The sequence below is a fragment of the Galeopterus variegatus genome, unplaced genomic scaffold (genome assembly GCF_000696425.1).
Source record: "Galeopterus variegatus unplaced genomic scaffold, G_variegatus-3.0.2 Scaffold452, whole genome shotgun sequence".
Classification (NCBI taxonomy): domain Eukaryota; kingdom Metazoa; phylum Chordata; class Mammalia; order Dermoptera; family Cynocephalidae; genus Galeopterus; species Galeopterus variegatus.
In genome coordinates this window covers 100,016-114,924 of record NW_007726563.1, presented here as the reverse complement: position 1 = coordinate 114,924, position 14,909 = coordinate 100,016, and the positions used below count along the sequence as shown (strand labels likewise).

At 45.4% G+C, this 14,909-nt stretch overlaps 1 protein-coding gene across 5 annotated transcripts in view; it reads right to left on the bottom strand.

The window, feature by feature from the left end:
• Nucleotides 1–14,909, bottom strand: part of TRERF1 (transcriptional regulating factor 1) — a 71,201-nt gene that overhangs the window by 34,189 nt on the left and 22,103 nt on the right. For 2 of the 5 annotated variants that reach the window (XM_008568905.1, XM_008568907.1), the window contains exons 1-3: nucleotides 3,493–4,923; nucleotides 2,034–2,080; nucleotides 997–1,150 (exon numbers count right to left, since the gene is read on the bottom strand). In XM_008568905.1, coding sequence (XP_008567127.1) covers nucleotides 997–1,150; nucleotides 2,034–2,080; nucleotides 3,493–4,923 — 1,632 coding nt within the window. Of the gene's footprint in view, nucleotides 1–996; nucleotides 1,151–2,033; nucleotides 2,081–3,492; nucleotides 5,182–14,909 lie in introns of those variants that run through there. The other 3 variants (XM_008568908.1, XM_008568904.1, XM_008568906.1) reach the window with 3 other exon arrangements.

The window sequence follows — 14,909 nt, the reverse complement described above, 5'->3', positions numbered from 1 at the left end:
TTGACTTGGTGTTGTCAGCACCACGCTCAGCCAGTGAGCAAATCGGCCATCCCTATGTGGGATCCGAACCCGGGGCCTTGGTGTTATCAGCACCGCACTCTCCCGAGTGAGCCACGGGCCGGCCCAGAAAAAAAATTTTTTGTGGTTGTCATTGCTTTTAAAGAAAAGAACATGGGCTTATGGTCAAAAATAGTATGATCTTGTGTAGGAGTTTTTTGCTCTATGGGCCTCAGTTTATTTATCTGTCAAATGGAAACAGGCATTCTATTCTGAATTTTATTCAGGTTAGGAAACCACATTGAAAATGCAAAACATGTTACGTTTAAAAAGTGAAGTCAAAGCTCTTTTATCTGGCATGGCCAGGAGATGGAGTGATTTGGGTAATCCAAAGTTTTAGTTAACAGAGAGTTAAGCCCATAGACTTAAATTAAGATGAACAATATTCAAAGAATTCTGAGAAAATTCTTTAAATTTTAATCTAACTCTAAAACTCATAGATAGTTTACTAGCTGGATATCCTACCTGGATAATCCAGAGGGCATTTTTAGGATCTTTGGATGCTAGAGCCAAACACTATTGCATTGATGAACAGAAAATTCTGGCTGAGAGCATGATGGTTATATTAGCCTTCCCTGGCCATTGACTATTAATCTGGAGGGCCCAGGTGGCTCTGGTCCTGGGTGTTTCAAGCAGCAGAAGTTAAAAATAATATTGCATTTACATGTTTTCCTTTGCTGTCTTCTCCAGGAGGTAGAGAGGCTGGGATCCCCTAAAAGGGTTTCTAGCACTTCTGTTTTTAACCCTTGTTCATAAAGCTGGGTGAGTGGGGGCTGTTTGACTTGGCTGGCTTCCAGTGTCAAAACTTAAGCATTCCTATCAGGGAGGCCTGTGCCTCCCCACATGCCCACATGGGGCTCACATCACTCTGTCTGACGGCAGCAAAGCAAAGCAAGCAGCACACAGCCTGGGAAGGACGAGGGACTGGCTCCTGCTAACCTGTTTGAGGCTGGGGGAGGCCCTCATTCCTCCGTGGGACCGCATGTGGCCATTCAGGGCAGGAAGGTTCTTGAACTCCTTCAGGCAGATGGAGCACGTCAGCTTGTTCTTGGCATCAAACTCCTCCCCAAACACTCCTTTGGGTTGGCCACTGCTGAAGGGTGGGGCCAAATGGAGAGGACATACACATTGAGGAAGGGGAAACAGCGATTTATCACAAGACCTCCTCCCCACACGAACCCATTTTATTCATCCAGTGCTCCATGTCCATGGCCCCACTTGTACTATTCCAGTACCCTCCATAGAACTAAGCCCAATTTACAGATGAAAAACTGAGGCTCAGAGAGGGAAAGGGCTTTCTCAAAGTCATGCAAGAATTGAACAAAACGTCTTTTTTCACTCCAGGCCTTCAGACACTGGGTTTTTCCCACCTATGGCTTATAACCTCCCAGGGTCAACTTGAACCCACCTCCTCCAGAAGCCTTCCCTTGGAGACACTTGTCTAAGCCCTCTGGCGCAGCCTCCATAGTGCACATTTCAGCAGTTTATCAGGTTCTGGCCATACCAATGAGAGGAGGAAGTAAGTCTGTACTATTCACTGCTGCATTCTCAAAGTCTAGCTCTATGCTTGGCACACACTAGGCACTCAATAAATATGCACTGACTGAATGAATGGACAGTGGACAGAACATGGGCTTTGGAGTCAATCCCAGCATTGTTACTTGCTTGATGTGTAATCTTAACCTCCCCAAGACTCAGTATTCTCATTTGTAAAATAGTAATAATAATAGCTAACAATTATTGGGTACTTACCATGTATAGGCATATGGTAATCATGCCCACCTTCACTGGGTTACTTTATGACACACAATATATAGTGCCTAGCACACAGTAAGTGCTCAAACACAACAGCTGCTATTATTATTTCTATTCCTTTCTTTAAAGAATTGACTTTGAATTTAGAAATAAATCATGAGAGACAACCCAGGAATACCTCCCAGTCTTCCCAAATACCAACAAGCCTCCACTCATCCTACCTTGACTCAGGGGACCCTGGCTGGGCTCTCCCATCAGGTAGGTGCATCTAATTTGGGGCCAAGCAGGACACCGAAAGAAAGAAGAAAGAGAAAAAAAATGTGTTTCTGAAGGAAGGAGACCTCAAACAGCAGGAACGCAGTTTACCCTTCTAGGACTCCTCCCGCTCTCACCTCTTGCTGACCCCGCTCATGTCCACTGACACCCTCGCTCTTCTGCACCTGACTTCTTTCCCTTAATTGCTCCTTGATTCGGGACCACCGCCCCACTCCTGGTGCTGCTACCAGCCACAACCCCCCCACCTTGTTCCTTCCTGTTTTCCCAGAGCACCCACTTTGGGCACAGGCTGGCTCCATTCCCAGGGACACAGAAAGAGTTGGACAACAAAGCATCAAGCTGGGAGATCTCCTTGCTGGAATTCTTTTTTTTACAGCCTTGGCCATGTCATCTTATTTTTACATTCACAAAGGCTCTAAGTTACCACCTGCTCAGAGCCCCAGACAAAACAAGGTCAAGGGGAAGTTCATCTCTGACCTTCTACCTCCATTAGAGCCTTCTGTCTGCCCAACCAGTTCCCATTTGCAGTCCCCTCCTTCCTAGACCCTAATGTCACATGAGTGTAGCACTTACTTAGAACATGCCAAGGCATGAACAGTGTCCAGCACGTAGTAGGCTGTTTTGTGGCCACATACTTTTGGGAACTAATCAAGAGTTAACCATGGCCCATAGGTTGAATCTGGCCCGCAGACATATCTTGTTTGGCTAGACTGTTTTTAATAATCCTGAATGAGAATTCCAGTGGATGGGATGTCTGTTCCCCAGTCTACCACAGTCACCACCACTCCCAAATGTCCCATACCAGATCATTTTGCTTATTCACTTTACCAGCCTGGATCCTCTGGGAAGCTAAGGTTTTCTTCCTTGCAACTACATGTGGTATCCCCTTTGGGGGACTCACAATGCATACTGGCATATTAAAGGAGCTGAGAAGCCCTGTGGTATGGAAACCTGTTTCACTTTAAGAAATCCCACATTAATTTATCTAGAGAATCCATTGTTTCCCTAGCAATATCTATTCAACATTCTGTGGAACTGCTGTTCTGAGCAATATACTTTGAGAAATTCAGATCCAAGGGGGGTGAGACACCCCCACTATGTGGTCGTCTGGCACCTGACTCAAGGTCTTGACATTACATGAATCATTTAGGACACGATACAGTATTGTGGCCATCTCCTTAGGAAGATTATAAGCTCCATGGGCAAAGGACTGAATCAAAATTGGTTTTGTATTCCAAGTGCCAGGCACAAAAATTGCCTAGCACATTCAGGCTAACGTTTGTGAAATGAATAAAGAAAAGGGTTGAAGGGGCTGGAGAGAGGACTGGGCACTGCAAAGACTCAGCCATGGCTGGCTGTAGCACACTAAGATACTGGCGTGAGAAACTTCCACCATGAGAATACCTGGGGCCACATGGCACTGGGAGACAGCTGCTGATGCTGAGACCCCATGTTGTTGAGGTGGATCCCACTGGGGGACAGGAGCGGTCGAGGGGTGAGGGCACTGCTGACTCGGGTCAGGTCTGAGCTTGCTGGGTCTCCCATTCCTGTATCAGGAGGCCCCAGGTCCCCATGGGGGCTCAGCATGGCCTGGGCCTGCCTGTCGCTAGAATAAGTCTTCAGCTGACTGTCCTCACGCTGCTGGTGCTGGGGCAGGTGGCTCTGCTGGTAGAGGGGAAGACTGTAGGGTTGCTGGGGCTCCTGGTAGTAGTACTGGGGCATGGAGCCCAGCTGAATCAGCTGGACAGCGTGCGCCTGCTCCGGGGTGTACTGGTGAAGGTCCCTGTGATAAGATGGGGGCTGCAGGTGCATCTGTGGCTGCTGCTGCTCTTGCAAGTGCTGCATCATGGGTTGGGACTGATAATACTGAGGTATCTGCATTGAACTCTGCCGCTGCTGCAGTTGCAGCTGCTGCTGCTGTTGCTGCTGCTGCTGAGATGGTGGTGGGCGAATCTGTTGCTGCTGCGGCTGTATTTCTTGCATGGAGATACGCTGCGGCCCAGCTTGCTGCTGTTGCTGCTGCGGGTAATACTGGTGTTGCTGCATCTGTTGTATGTGCTGTGACAGCATCTGTGGGGCCTGCAGCGACTGTCCTCCCTGCACTGGCATCTGAGCCAGTGGCTGCTGGTAGTCATAATACAGGTGCCCCTGGGTAGCGTGCTGCCCAATTTGAATGGCTGGTTTGGACAGCCCACCAGTGAAACCAGGGTGCGGCTGCTGGGGCACCTGCTGGTAGCGGGAAGGTACAGCCGGTGCTGGAGGCTCCATGGGCTTCTGAGACAGCAGCTGGCGGAGGGCACTGTCAGGGGCTCCATCCATCACTGCTGATTGGGTGTGCAGCACTTGAGCCATATTGTTGACCTGAATTCGCAGGTTTTGGTTGGCGAACACCTGGGTGAAAGAGTCCAGCTTGTGTAAGACACCACTGGTGAGCTTCTGAGTCCGGATCTCACTGGCCTGGGAGTAGGTGTACTGGTAGCTATCGGTGGGCTCAGCCTGGGCTGGTGCCCCCCACATCATGTTTGAGTTGGCCAGGTTGCCACGTAGCTGGACATGGTTCCCAGGCCCTGAATGGCCTCCCCACCCTCCCTGCCTCAAAGTATCCACTTGGCCAAGGTTTTTGGAGCCAACAGGCAAGCCCAGACCATCCCGTGTATCTTGAGGGAAGTGAGGAGAGATGGGTGAGGCCTGAGGGGCATCCATTCCACCCCCTGTGACTGTATTCCCATAGTTGTGGTTCAGCCCACCGTGGATGCCAAGTGGTGGCTGTTGGTAGAAAAGGTTCTCACTACCATGGGCCACATGGTTGGTTTTGTACAGCTGCTGATCCCCCATGGTGTCTGCCTTGATTGTGAATGTCCAGCCACAAAACCATAAAAAAAGGTTAACGAAACAAACCCCAAAGGACTGAAACCCTGAGAAGCTGAAAGAAAGTGTCCACACTACTCCACGGCTGACATGTCTGTGAAGGTGGCTGGAGCCAGGTGTTCCTGTTGGCCTGCACCATTCATGTGCAGAGTGAGCGGTTTTACATCCTCACCAGGGTTGAGGTACTGATCAAACACCACCGTGGTAAGGAGAAGCTGTTCACACCTGCAAGACAAGATGCAAAGGACAGGAAAGGATTTATTTGGATGTTCTGTGAAGGTAATTCTATCTACTTGACCAGGTATAAAAATAAACATAAATAGGAGACTCAATCAGAAATAGCCAAAGTAATACACCCCACACCTCTACACTGATTCTGCAGATCTTGACTCGCACATGAGATGCAAACTCTCTTACTTTCAAGCCTTTGTTCAATGGCTCATTAGTTAATTGATTTGTTAATTCATTGTTTTTCTCATTGATTAGTTCATCCATTCTTCCGGCACCCTGCTATTGAAAGCCCAGCACTATTCTAGGACCCGTAGGGAGTACAAAGAAGTTTAAGACATACATTAATCAATTTATTTGTTCAACAAATATTTATTAGACACCCATTAAAGGAAAGGCACAATGCTAGGAAACAATTAAAGAAGTTTAAGACATACATTAATCAATTTATTTGTTCAACAAATATTTATTAGACACCCACTAAAGGAAAGGCACAATGCTAGGAAACAAAGACATGGGGCCTAAAGAGCATATAGTTAGAAAAGGTGATGAGTCACATGAATGAATACTATACAAAGGGGAAAGAGATGCATGTAATAAAAAGGTAACAATAAGATGGGAATTCAGAAACTGCAGAGCTCATTTTTAGCAAAAGAACAGAACTGGCAGTTTCAAGGAGGAGTACTGCACATGTTAGTTTGCCTGTCAGGACAACCGTCACCTGCTTCTTTGTGGTTCCTGCTCAGGGAAACAACTGTGCATGGGGGTAATTGTCTGGCCAGAGCTTATGACATGATTTGGCGCAAAACAGTTGGCTGGGCCAATCAGATTCCACTTTTAGAAATATGAACTATTTTCTGTTTGTTTGTTTCTGTTTTTTTGGTTTGGTTCATAGACTAACTCTAAAGACAATTTCCAAGAAAGAATTCTAGAAATGCTTTGAGCAATGTTAATGATTATTTGTCTCTCAATGTTTTACAATTTAGAGGCATGGCCCTGATCTGAATGTTTCGGATGTGGATTGTTATAAAGTTAAATCATACAACTTATCTTATGGTTATAACATTTACATGTATATTTTAAAAACTGAAACCAATAAAAATTATGCTGAGAAAAAAAAAAAAAGAAATAAGAACTAGGAAGTTTGGAGAGAATGGTGTGGTCAAGTTTGAGTCCGTTCAGGTTCTGGGGTATGAACTCCTGAAAACACACAAGGACTTTCTAAGCACTGTACACGCACGCAAAGTTTTAAGAGATTCAATTCCCAGATCCTCAACTCTTTTCTAGAACTGATGAGTGACAGAGGTGCAAGATGTCCTTTTGCACCTGCTCTTTCATAATCACCCCCCTCCTTTAGAAAAAGAAAGGCAAACCTCTCACCCATTCCATCCCAAATCTTAACTGGGTTTACTGCCACATAGAGAACCTCCCTTCCACACCCCACCTCCCCAGCCACCACATAAGAGGACACTTAGAAAATTGAGAAAGCAAGCTAGTGAGTAGTAAATCTTTTCTTTCTAATTTTTTTTTTGGGGGGGGGTAAGTAGAGTGGTTTATTTTTTTGTTTTTCCTAAGTTTTATTTCAGAAAGTTATTTTTTCTACCTTTTTGAAAATTGAAACATAAATTGTGCATATCTGTGGGGTACAGAGTTGAATATCAATACCTGTGTGCAATATGTGATGTTCAAATTGGGATGATAGGATGGCTTCTAATTTTTTTTTTTTTAATTAGAAAGGCCTAATAGAAATAATTAAAATGTAATTTTTTGTGATAGATCACTATGTAATTTTTGGTATATAACTCAGAAGCAGATCAAAGAATCAAGTGACCCCACTTGAACAAAACTTGTGCTCCTATCTATTGGTTCATGGAATGAGGGTTTTCAGTGCTTACATGTATCTAAATGGAAAATGGAAATATAATTGATGCTGATACTTATCTCGTGTTAGCAATAAATCATATTCTTACATGGGCAAGTAAATAAATTGAAGAAATAGCCCAGCACCAGCAATATTTTATTTCTGGACCTGGGTGATAACTGCATGGGAATGCTCGCTCTGTAATCATTCAAGCTATACGCTAACCTTGTCATGTACATCAATAAAAAAGATTATTTCAAAAAGTCATCCAGCACCACCAACTCATAAAGACATGCATTTTCAGTATAATTTTACTTTTTATATTTATTAATTATTTACCCAAATTAATAATACATTCATGTTGTTTTGATCAGTTATGTATTATTAATAACTGTAATGATAATTCAAACCAGAAGAAAATTTTAATACTTAGAACTTTATGATTTCAGGAAATTTAAGAAGTTTCAACTTTATACAAAATTGTTAAAATTGTTACAGAGAAATATCCCGCGCCTCGCTCAGCCAGTGAGCGGGAACCGGTCTGTATGTGGGATCCGAACCCTCGGGCGGGAGCGCCGCCGCGCTTCCCAAGCGGCGAACTATCCAGTGCGCCACCGGGCCGGCCAGAAACAAATGAGTTTTAAGCACAAAAATGTATTACATATATTACATTAGGATAAAATTCCATGGAGGAATTAAAATAGAAATAAAATTTCAAGAAAAAAAGGAACACTGACTATTAAAGAAGAGCATGTTCATGCATTTTTTAAATGAATGATGGTGTGTATCAAATTGCTATGGTGTTTAGATTCCACTTGTTAAATTTAAAACAGTGATGTAATAGTTTTACTTAAAATACCAGTGTTTACAATACACTGGAAATTGCATCTTCTGCAAATGTATGATAAAAATGTAGATGTAAACAAAAATGTGTGAAAGGTAAAGAGTTTTACAACATTCTTTTAGGGAGGATTTTAAGCAGAAAAGTTTAAAGACCACTGTAGTCATCCCCCTCCACCTAGGAGTGGGCTGAGTTGGTTTCTATCCTTTTCTTAACTACAGGAGAAAGAGGTAGAGAAATTAGAGTGAGGGGTGTGGTTTGGTGGGATGAAGGATAGATGAAGGAAGCAGAGGGAAGACACAAGACTGTCCAGAGATGGCTGGAGCCATGAAAGGCCACTGCAGGCTTCTGAGCAGAGACATGAGGAGGCTGGGCCGGGAGGGGGCTGAGCTCGGAAGCAGGGAGACCAATTCCCTTTGATGCTCGGTAGGCGTTCAGCATCACCTAGGAACTGGCTAGAAATGCAGAATCTCAGGTTCCAGCCCAGATCTGCTGAATCAGAATCTGCATTTTAATGAGATGACTCTCACCCCCAAGTGATTCACAAGTACATTAAAGTTTGAGAAGCAGTAGATTAGCAGGCTCTTGCTGCATCCAGGTGAGACACAATTAAGACCTGAACCCAGATACCCATGAGCAGGGAGAGAGGGAGAAATGAGAGAAACATCCCACATGCTGCCAATGGAAAGTGACTCTTCTTCCTTGAAATGCTCTGCCCTTCAGGGGCTTATGACCCAGTCTGGGAAACACTCCCTTCTTTCCTCACACATACCCTCTCCCATGACAGCCTCATCTACCACCAATCCCTCGCTGACTCCTGATGACTACCCCCAGCTCAGATGGCCTGAGTTCCTGATCAGTTGCCTATTCCACATCACTACTTCCATGTTCAAAGGCATCTCAACATCATATCCCCCACACTGGATGCTATTTCAGAGAGCTCTTTCCTTGAACCTACCATGCTCCCTTCTATCACAGGATCTTTGCACATACCGTCCCCACCATATGGAGAGCTCCTCCCCTCCCCACCGCCTCTTCATCTAGCCAAGTACTAGGTATCCTTCGGATCTCAGCTTAAACTACACATTCTCAAAGAGTCCACCCTGACCCCAACCCCCAAGTGTACATCAGATTCCTTTCTTATATGTTCTCATAAAACCATGTTCCTTTGCCTTTGACTCTTCCCTCCTCCTTAACCAATCACCACATCCTATATGTTTACTTCCTGATACTTTCTTAACTCCATCTATTTTTCTCCATTTCCACTTCTATCACCCTAGTGCAAGACACTACATCTGTCTTCTGGACTATTCCAGCAGCCTTCCCACTTGCTTCCCTGCTTCCACTCTTGTCCATTCTCCAGACAGCAGCAGCAGAATTATGATCCCATCTTTCTATTGCTTAAAACCTTTGATGGCATCCTAGTGCTGTTAGGTTAAAAATGAAAATAATTAACAAGGTCGTCAGGGCTCTGCACAGTCTGTCCCCAGCCTCACACTGCAACCTTCTCCTCCTTGCTCTTTACTCCCCCCTTCTCATCCACCCCACCGCAGTCATCTGGTCTTCTCTCAGTTCCTCGAACCTGCCATTCTCCCTCCCACTACTGGACCTTTGCATGTGCTGTTCCCCCACTTGGAAAGCTCTTCTCCCCACCAGTCCATCTTCATCTAGCCAAGTATTGTCATTTTTTAGATCTTAGCTCAAAGAACGCTTTCTCACAAAGTCCACCCTGACCTCAACTCCCAAGTCTACATCAGGTTCCTTTCTTATACATTCTCATAAAACCATATTCCTTCCCCTTGGACCACTCTTCTGTTAGTAACTGTACTTCCGCCAGTGCAATTATTTGATTAATGAATCATTCTCTATTAGAGCAGGAACCAGGTCTATTTTTACCTATGATTCTATTCCTAAACCTACCGTAATGCCCAGCATGTCGTAGACCATCCAATAAAAACTTGTTGAAGGAAGGGCAATATTTGTCTTATAAATGAATCAACAAATGAGGAAAAATGAGATAACACTGTACAAGAAATTTACAAGTAAATAAAAGTTGGGTAACAATGATCCAGTGTCCCAGTGAGTATTGAGATAGGCAGGAAAAGATATTTAGTAGAGGTCAAGCAGATGTTAAGCTCTCATGGAGAATTGTTAGATTTCACCTTGGTTCTGATGGACAAATAGGGTGTACAGAAGTGGAGAGGACCAGGAATGGTATTCTGGACAAGGGAACAGCATGAACAAAGGCATGGTGTCAGGTATAGGGGTCCTTGCCAGGGCACCACGTCCTTATCAGGAGCTCCCTGATGATCAGGCTGAATTTGTACGGTGGGGATAAATTGTGAGGGGACTTAAAATGACATGACATCTGAGACATGCATAGAGGGAAGAAAAAAAAATGACATGACATCCAATAGTGTTATCCTTTGCACATTAGACCAGGCAATCTCAGAATGCCCTACCTGGTAAACCTCTCCACTTAACCTTCCTCGAAATCCTGGCACAAAGTAACCTCCCTCAGGAAGAATTACTTGTTGAAACTCACCAGACTCTGACCACTATCTGACTTCATGTTCCTCCACCATGGCCCTGTGGGTAGAATGGAAGCTAGATAATTATTATTATTATTATTATTATTTTTTTTTGAGACCGGCCGCACCGCACTCAGCCAGTGAGCGCACCGGCCATCCCTATATAGGATCCGAACCCGCGGCGGGAGCACCGCTGCGCTCCCAGCGCCGCACTCTCCCGAGTGCGCCATGGGCTCGGCCCGGAAGCTAGATAATTAAACTTCTGTTGCATGTTTGCTTTGTTAAGTCCTCCCAACTGCTGGGGAGAGGGATTATTACTTTGCATTCTGAGCTAGAGAAATCTACTATTTACTTGTTGATATTTCAGAACTGGAATGTAGTTTATTTATAAGCACAGACTCCTAAATGGAACCCTAAGTGGATTCCCAAAGTGTGGTTCCTGGGCTAGTGGCATCAGCATCACCTGGGACCTTGTTAGAAATGCTCATTTTTGGGCCTCTCCCCAACCCACTGAATCAGAAACCAGGGTTGGAGCCAGCAGTCTGTGTTTTAATGAGAACTCCTAGTGAGTCTGATGCATGCTCAAGTTGAAGACCACAGCCTGAGAGGTCATGTAGTCTCCCCACATTACAGATAAAGAAGCCAAGCCCAGAGATGTAACTTCTGGGCCTAGAACAGCAGTGGTTCATAGTAGGCAATCAAGAATCATTCAGTGACTGAGAGGGAGAAGACTTCTCTAAAGTGACACAGGGAGGTAATGGCAAAACCATGTGCTATTTATTTTACATTAAATTCATATATTTTTTGAATAGGTACTATGTTCACATGGTTCAAGATCCAAAAGGTTAAAAAGGGTATATAAAAGAATGAAAATTATCCCAAATAAATACTTTAAAATAAAGTGAAAAATTACAGCAAATTGAAAAAATGGGTATGTGTGAAGTCTCCCTCCTGCCCCTGTTCCCAGCCACCCAGCACCTCTCCTGGGACAATCAATCTGGTTCTTAAATATCCTCCTGTAGACATTTTATGCTCACACAAGAATACTTGTACATAGCCTTTCACACAAACGGTAGCACACTAGGCCCACAGTTCACCATCTTGCTGAAAGGCTATTTTGAACATATCATTTAAAAACCTGGAAACTGTTCTTCTTGGTGGATTAGTCAACCTCATAGAATTGTTATAATACCAACTCAAGATTCAAGTCTTTATTCTTTTTCTAATAAGGTGCTCATTACGTACAACATCTCCTATTGGTAACTGCTACCAGGAGCTTTTTCATTCATCAACTAATTAACAGAACTACTACTTTCACATTTCTTTGGTCAATTCCTTCCTTAGAACAAGACTACAGGATTTCAGAGTGGGCTCAACAAATGAATGCCCACTCAGAACCCAAGGCGCTCCTCCCCCGTGGCATGTGACCATGTTTCCTGCTGTACCAACCACATTACCATCAAATGCCCTGCTTCTGTGCCTTTCTGCCCACCAGCTATGCAGTCATTCTGGGGCAGGGACAGCAGCCTCTCCATCTTGTGTCCATGGTGACTGGGACACAGCAGATGCTCACTGAACCAAAACGCTGAGGTAGGTGAATGAGACATAGAACAGGTCATCTCACCCCCCAGGTTCCATGCCTCTGGCAGGGACTGAGGGGCAGAATTTACTCTTTTCTGTGGAGGGCACAGTGCTCGAAAATGCCAGATTCATGGAGTGCTGTAGATACTAACAAGGCTCTTCAGAGATCTCCCAGCACAGAAGTTGGCACACTTTTTCTGTATAGGGCCAGCTAGTAAATATTTCCAGCTTTGGGGACCACCCAGTCTTTGTCACAATCCTGCTGTTGTAGTGTGAAAGCAGCCATAGACAATACATAAATGAACGGGTGTGGCTGTGTTCCAGTACAACTTTGTGGAGACTGAAACTTGAATTTCACGTAATTTTCACATGTCAAGAAGTAATGTTCTTTAACCAATTAAAAATGTAAAAATCTCTCTCAGCTCACAGGCTGTACAAGATTAAGTGTGGGCTGGATTTGGCTGGAGCCAAGGTTTGCTAACCAGTGTTCTAGAATGTCAAAGCCCATCCCCCTGCCCTGGGGCACCAGGAGACAGGGCCTCAGTCTGCAGGGAGGATATCTGTCCTAAGGGCCATTCTTTGAACCAGAGAGAGAGAGAGAGAGGGCGAGAGACAGAGAGACTTGGGAGAGGAAGTTGACTTTGGCCGAGGTCTAAGCAGGACTTGTTTGCTTACAATTCAGAAGAGGTAACACCCTGCTCCTGCCAGACCACCACCGCTTGTTTGAGGAAGAAAAACCAAAAAGATTTTCCTTTTTCCGACCCTGGGCTGTCATTTAGAGACTGTATACATAATTCCCCAAATGACTTGACTTGTGTGTTGTCAAGCCTTCCTCTTAGGTCTGTCAAGGAAGCTTAGCTTGATTTTTTGAGGTTCTCTCCAACTCCGAAAAGGAGGCAGGAGCCAAAGGCCATTCTCTAAGATGTGGGCTCATTCATAGTTCATGGTCTCCTTTTTAGCAGTGTTGTTGTTCTAAATGCTTTCTGATTAGTCTTCTAAATAAAGCCGTTGGGTATTTTATAATCCAGTAACCCGATTACCTCAGATATGTTCTGCCAATTAGGCGGTTGGCGCCTAAATCCTCAGTGCAGAGTGGCTGGCTCGCTCGTGTGCCTCTGCAGCCCCACTGCTCCCTGCCCTGGGTTTCATGCTGACTCCTGGCTGCAGGAGGGTTTAAGGACCTTTTAGGCAGCAAGGGACATTTATTTCTCCATCCTTCAGTCTCACTCTGCAGCATCAATTACTCGCTCCGAGCCCAGGAGTCAGCAAGAAGCCTGACTTGCAGCCCAGGAACCTGCACAACAGAGGGTCTGGACGTGGCTTCCCACAGAGGGCTCTCCATCAGGAAGTGGAGGTTGGAGCGATTTCACTTTTTGGTGTGGAAGCTCCTGGTCCTCACTGTCATTGCCATCGTCCTTCTGGGGTAGCAGTAGTTCTTTACAAGGGACTTTAACATCACCATTCCTGTGACTACCCTATGCCACTGCTCTCTCTCTCCCCAACTAGCATGAAGTGGTGTGTATGCTGAGGACATGGGGAGAGAAGTGGGGGCGACAGGGGTCTAGAGCAGCTTCCTGCAAGAGGCAGCCCTGGTCTCAGTGGGCCCTCGTTAATTTATTGCTGGGCACATTTTTTTCAAACCACCCTCCTCCACAAATGGTTAGGATTGGTGGGAGATTAGGAATATGGATATTGACTCCTCTGCAAATATGGTGTAGTTAGAGGAGCACTGGAATAGAAGACAGGGGCCCTGGGCTTTGGTTCTACTGATTCTGTGTGATGCTGGGCAAGTCATTTGCCCTCTCTGGACCTCAGCCATGTTTTTATGAGATAATTGAAGCAAAGTTTTTCTAGAGGGAGCCTGAATAAATCCATAAAATCTCTGCCTCATCTTTTATCCACTTTTAGAGACTAAAATTCAAGGTTCTGTATCCAGTAGGTATTCACTGCATTGACCTGATGAGTGTTTAGGGGGCAAATGCACAGTGTAGAGACCCCTGTGTGGTCTCCATCTCTTCTTCTAGGATCCATGGAAGTTAGGGAGGGGGAGGCAGCATTAAATTGATGTAACTATGTGACTGAGCACTTCCTGTGTGACAAACTGCTCTGGAGTGGGACATGCTGCAACACAGCCACCTGGCATTAACATCCCTCACATCAGCACTGGTCAAGTCAGTTATGGCCTGTGTTTCCAGGAAGAAAGTAGAGTGATGCAGGTGCAGAGGTAATGTGGGACACTTACAACCTGAACTTATGGCACTGTAGAAAACAAAAGGGGAGAGAGGCAATGGCTTTGAGCGTGGCATGCTGGGGACAGGGACCACTCTCCAACTGCCTGGCCCCTCATGAAGCCTCCTCCCAGCCCACAGTGACTGCCACCCAACACCACCTGGCAGTGGTGAGGGTGACAGACAACCCAGCCAAGACATGTGCAGAGAGAAGACAGGGCAGGAAGGGGAGACACCTACACAATCAATCCACATGTGAATCCCTGGGTAACCTAAATGCTGGCTACTAATTACATGTTTTTTCTCTGGAGGAGCTGCTAAGAGAATTGCAGAATCAATTAGCAACCATACTAAAGACCTACTTGTGCCAAGAGAGTAGGTCAGGGCCCCTGGCCTCACGAGGCTTACAGTCAAGTGAACCAAAGACCTCACAGCTTGGAGAGCGGCATCTGTGCCCTGCCCTATCCTTACCCAAGGACTGTCTGTGCCAGGACTGCTACAGGAGATAGAAACCCACAAACCTGTGCTTTCGAGCTTACAATCAGTGGGGGGTGGGGGGTGGAGGACTTCCAAAAGACCCCAAGGAATTTCACAAGGAGGAGGCAGAGGAAGGCAACTAGCAACCCCAGGCCTCACAGGGTTGGAGCCACAATGTGGGGCTCAGGCCTTGCAGGAGGGTGAGG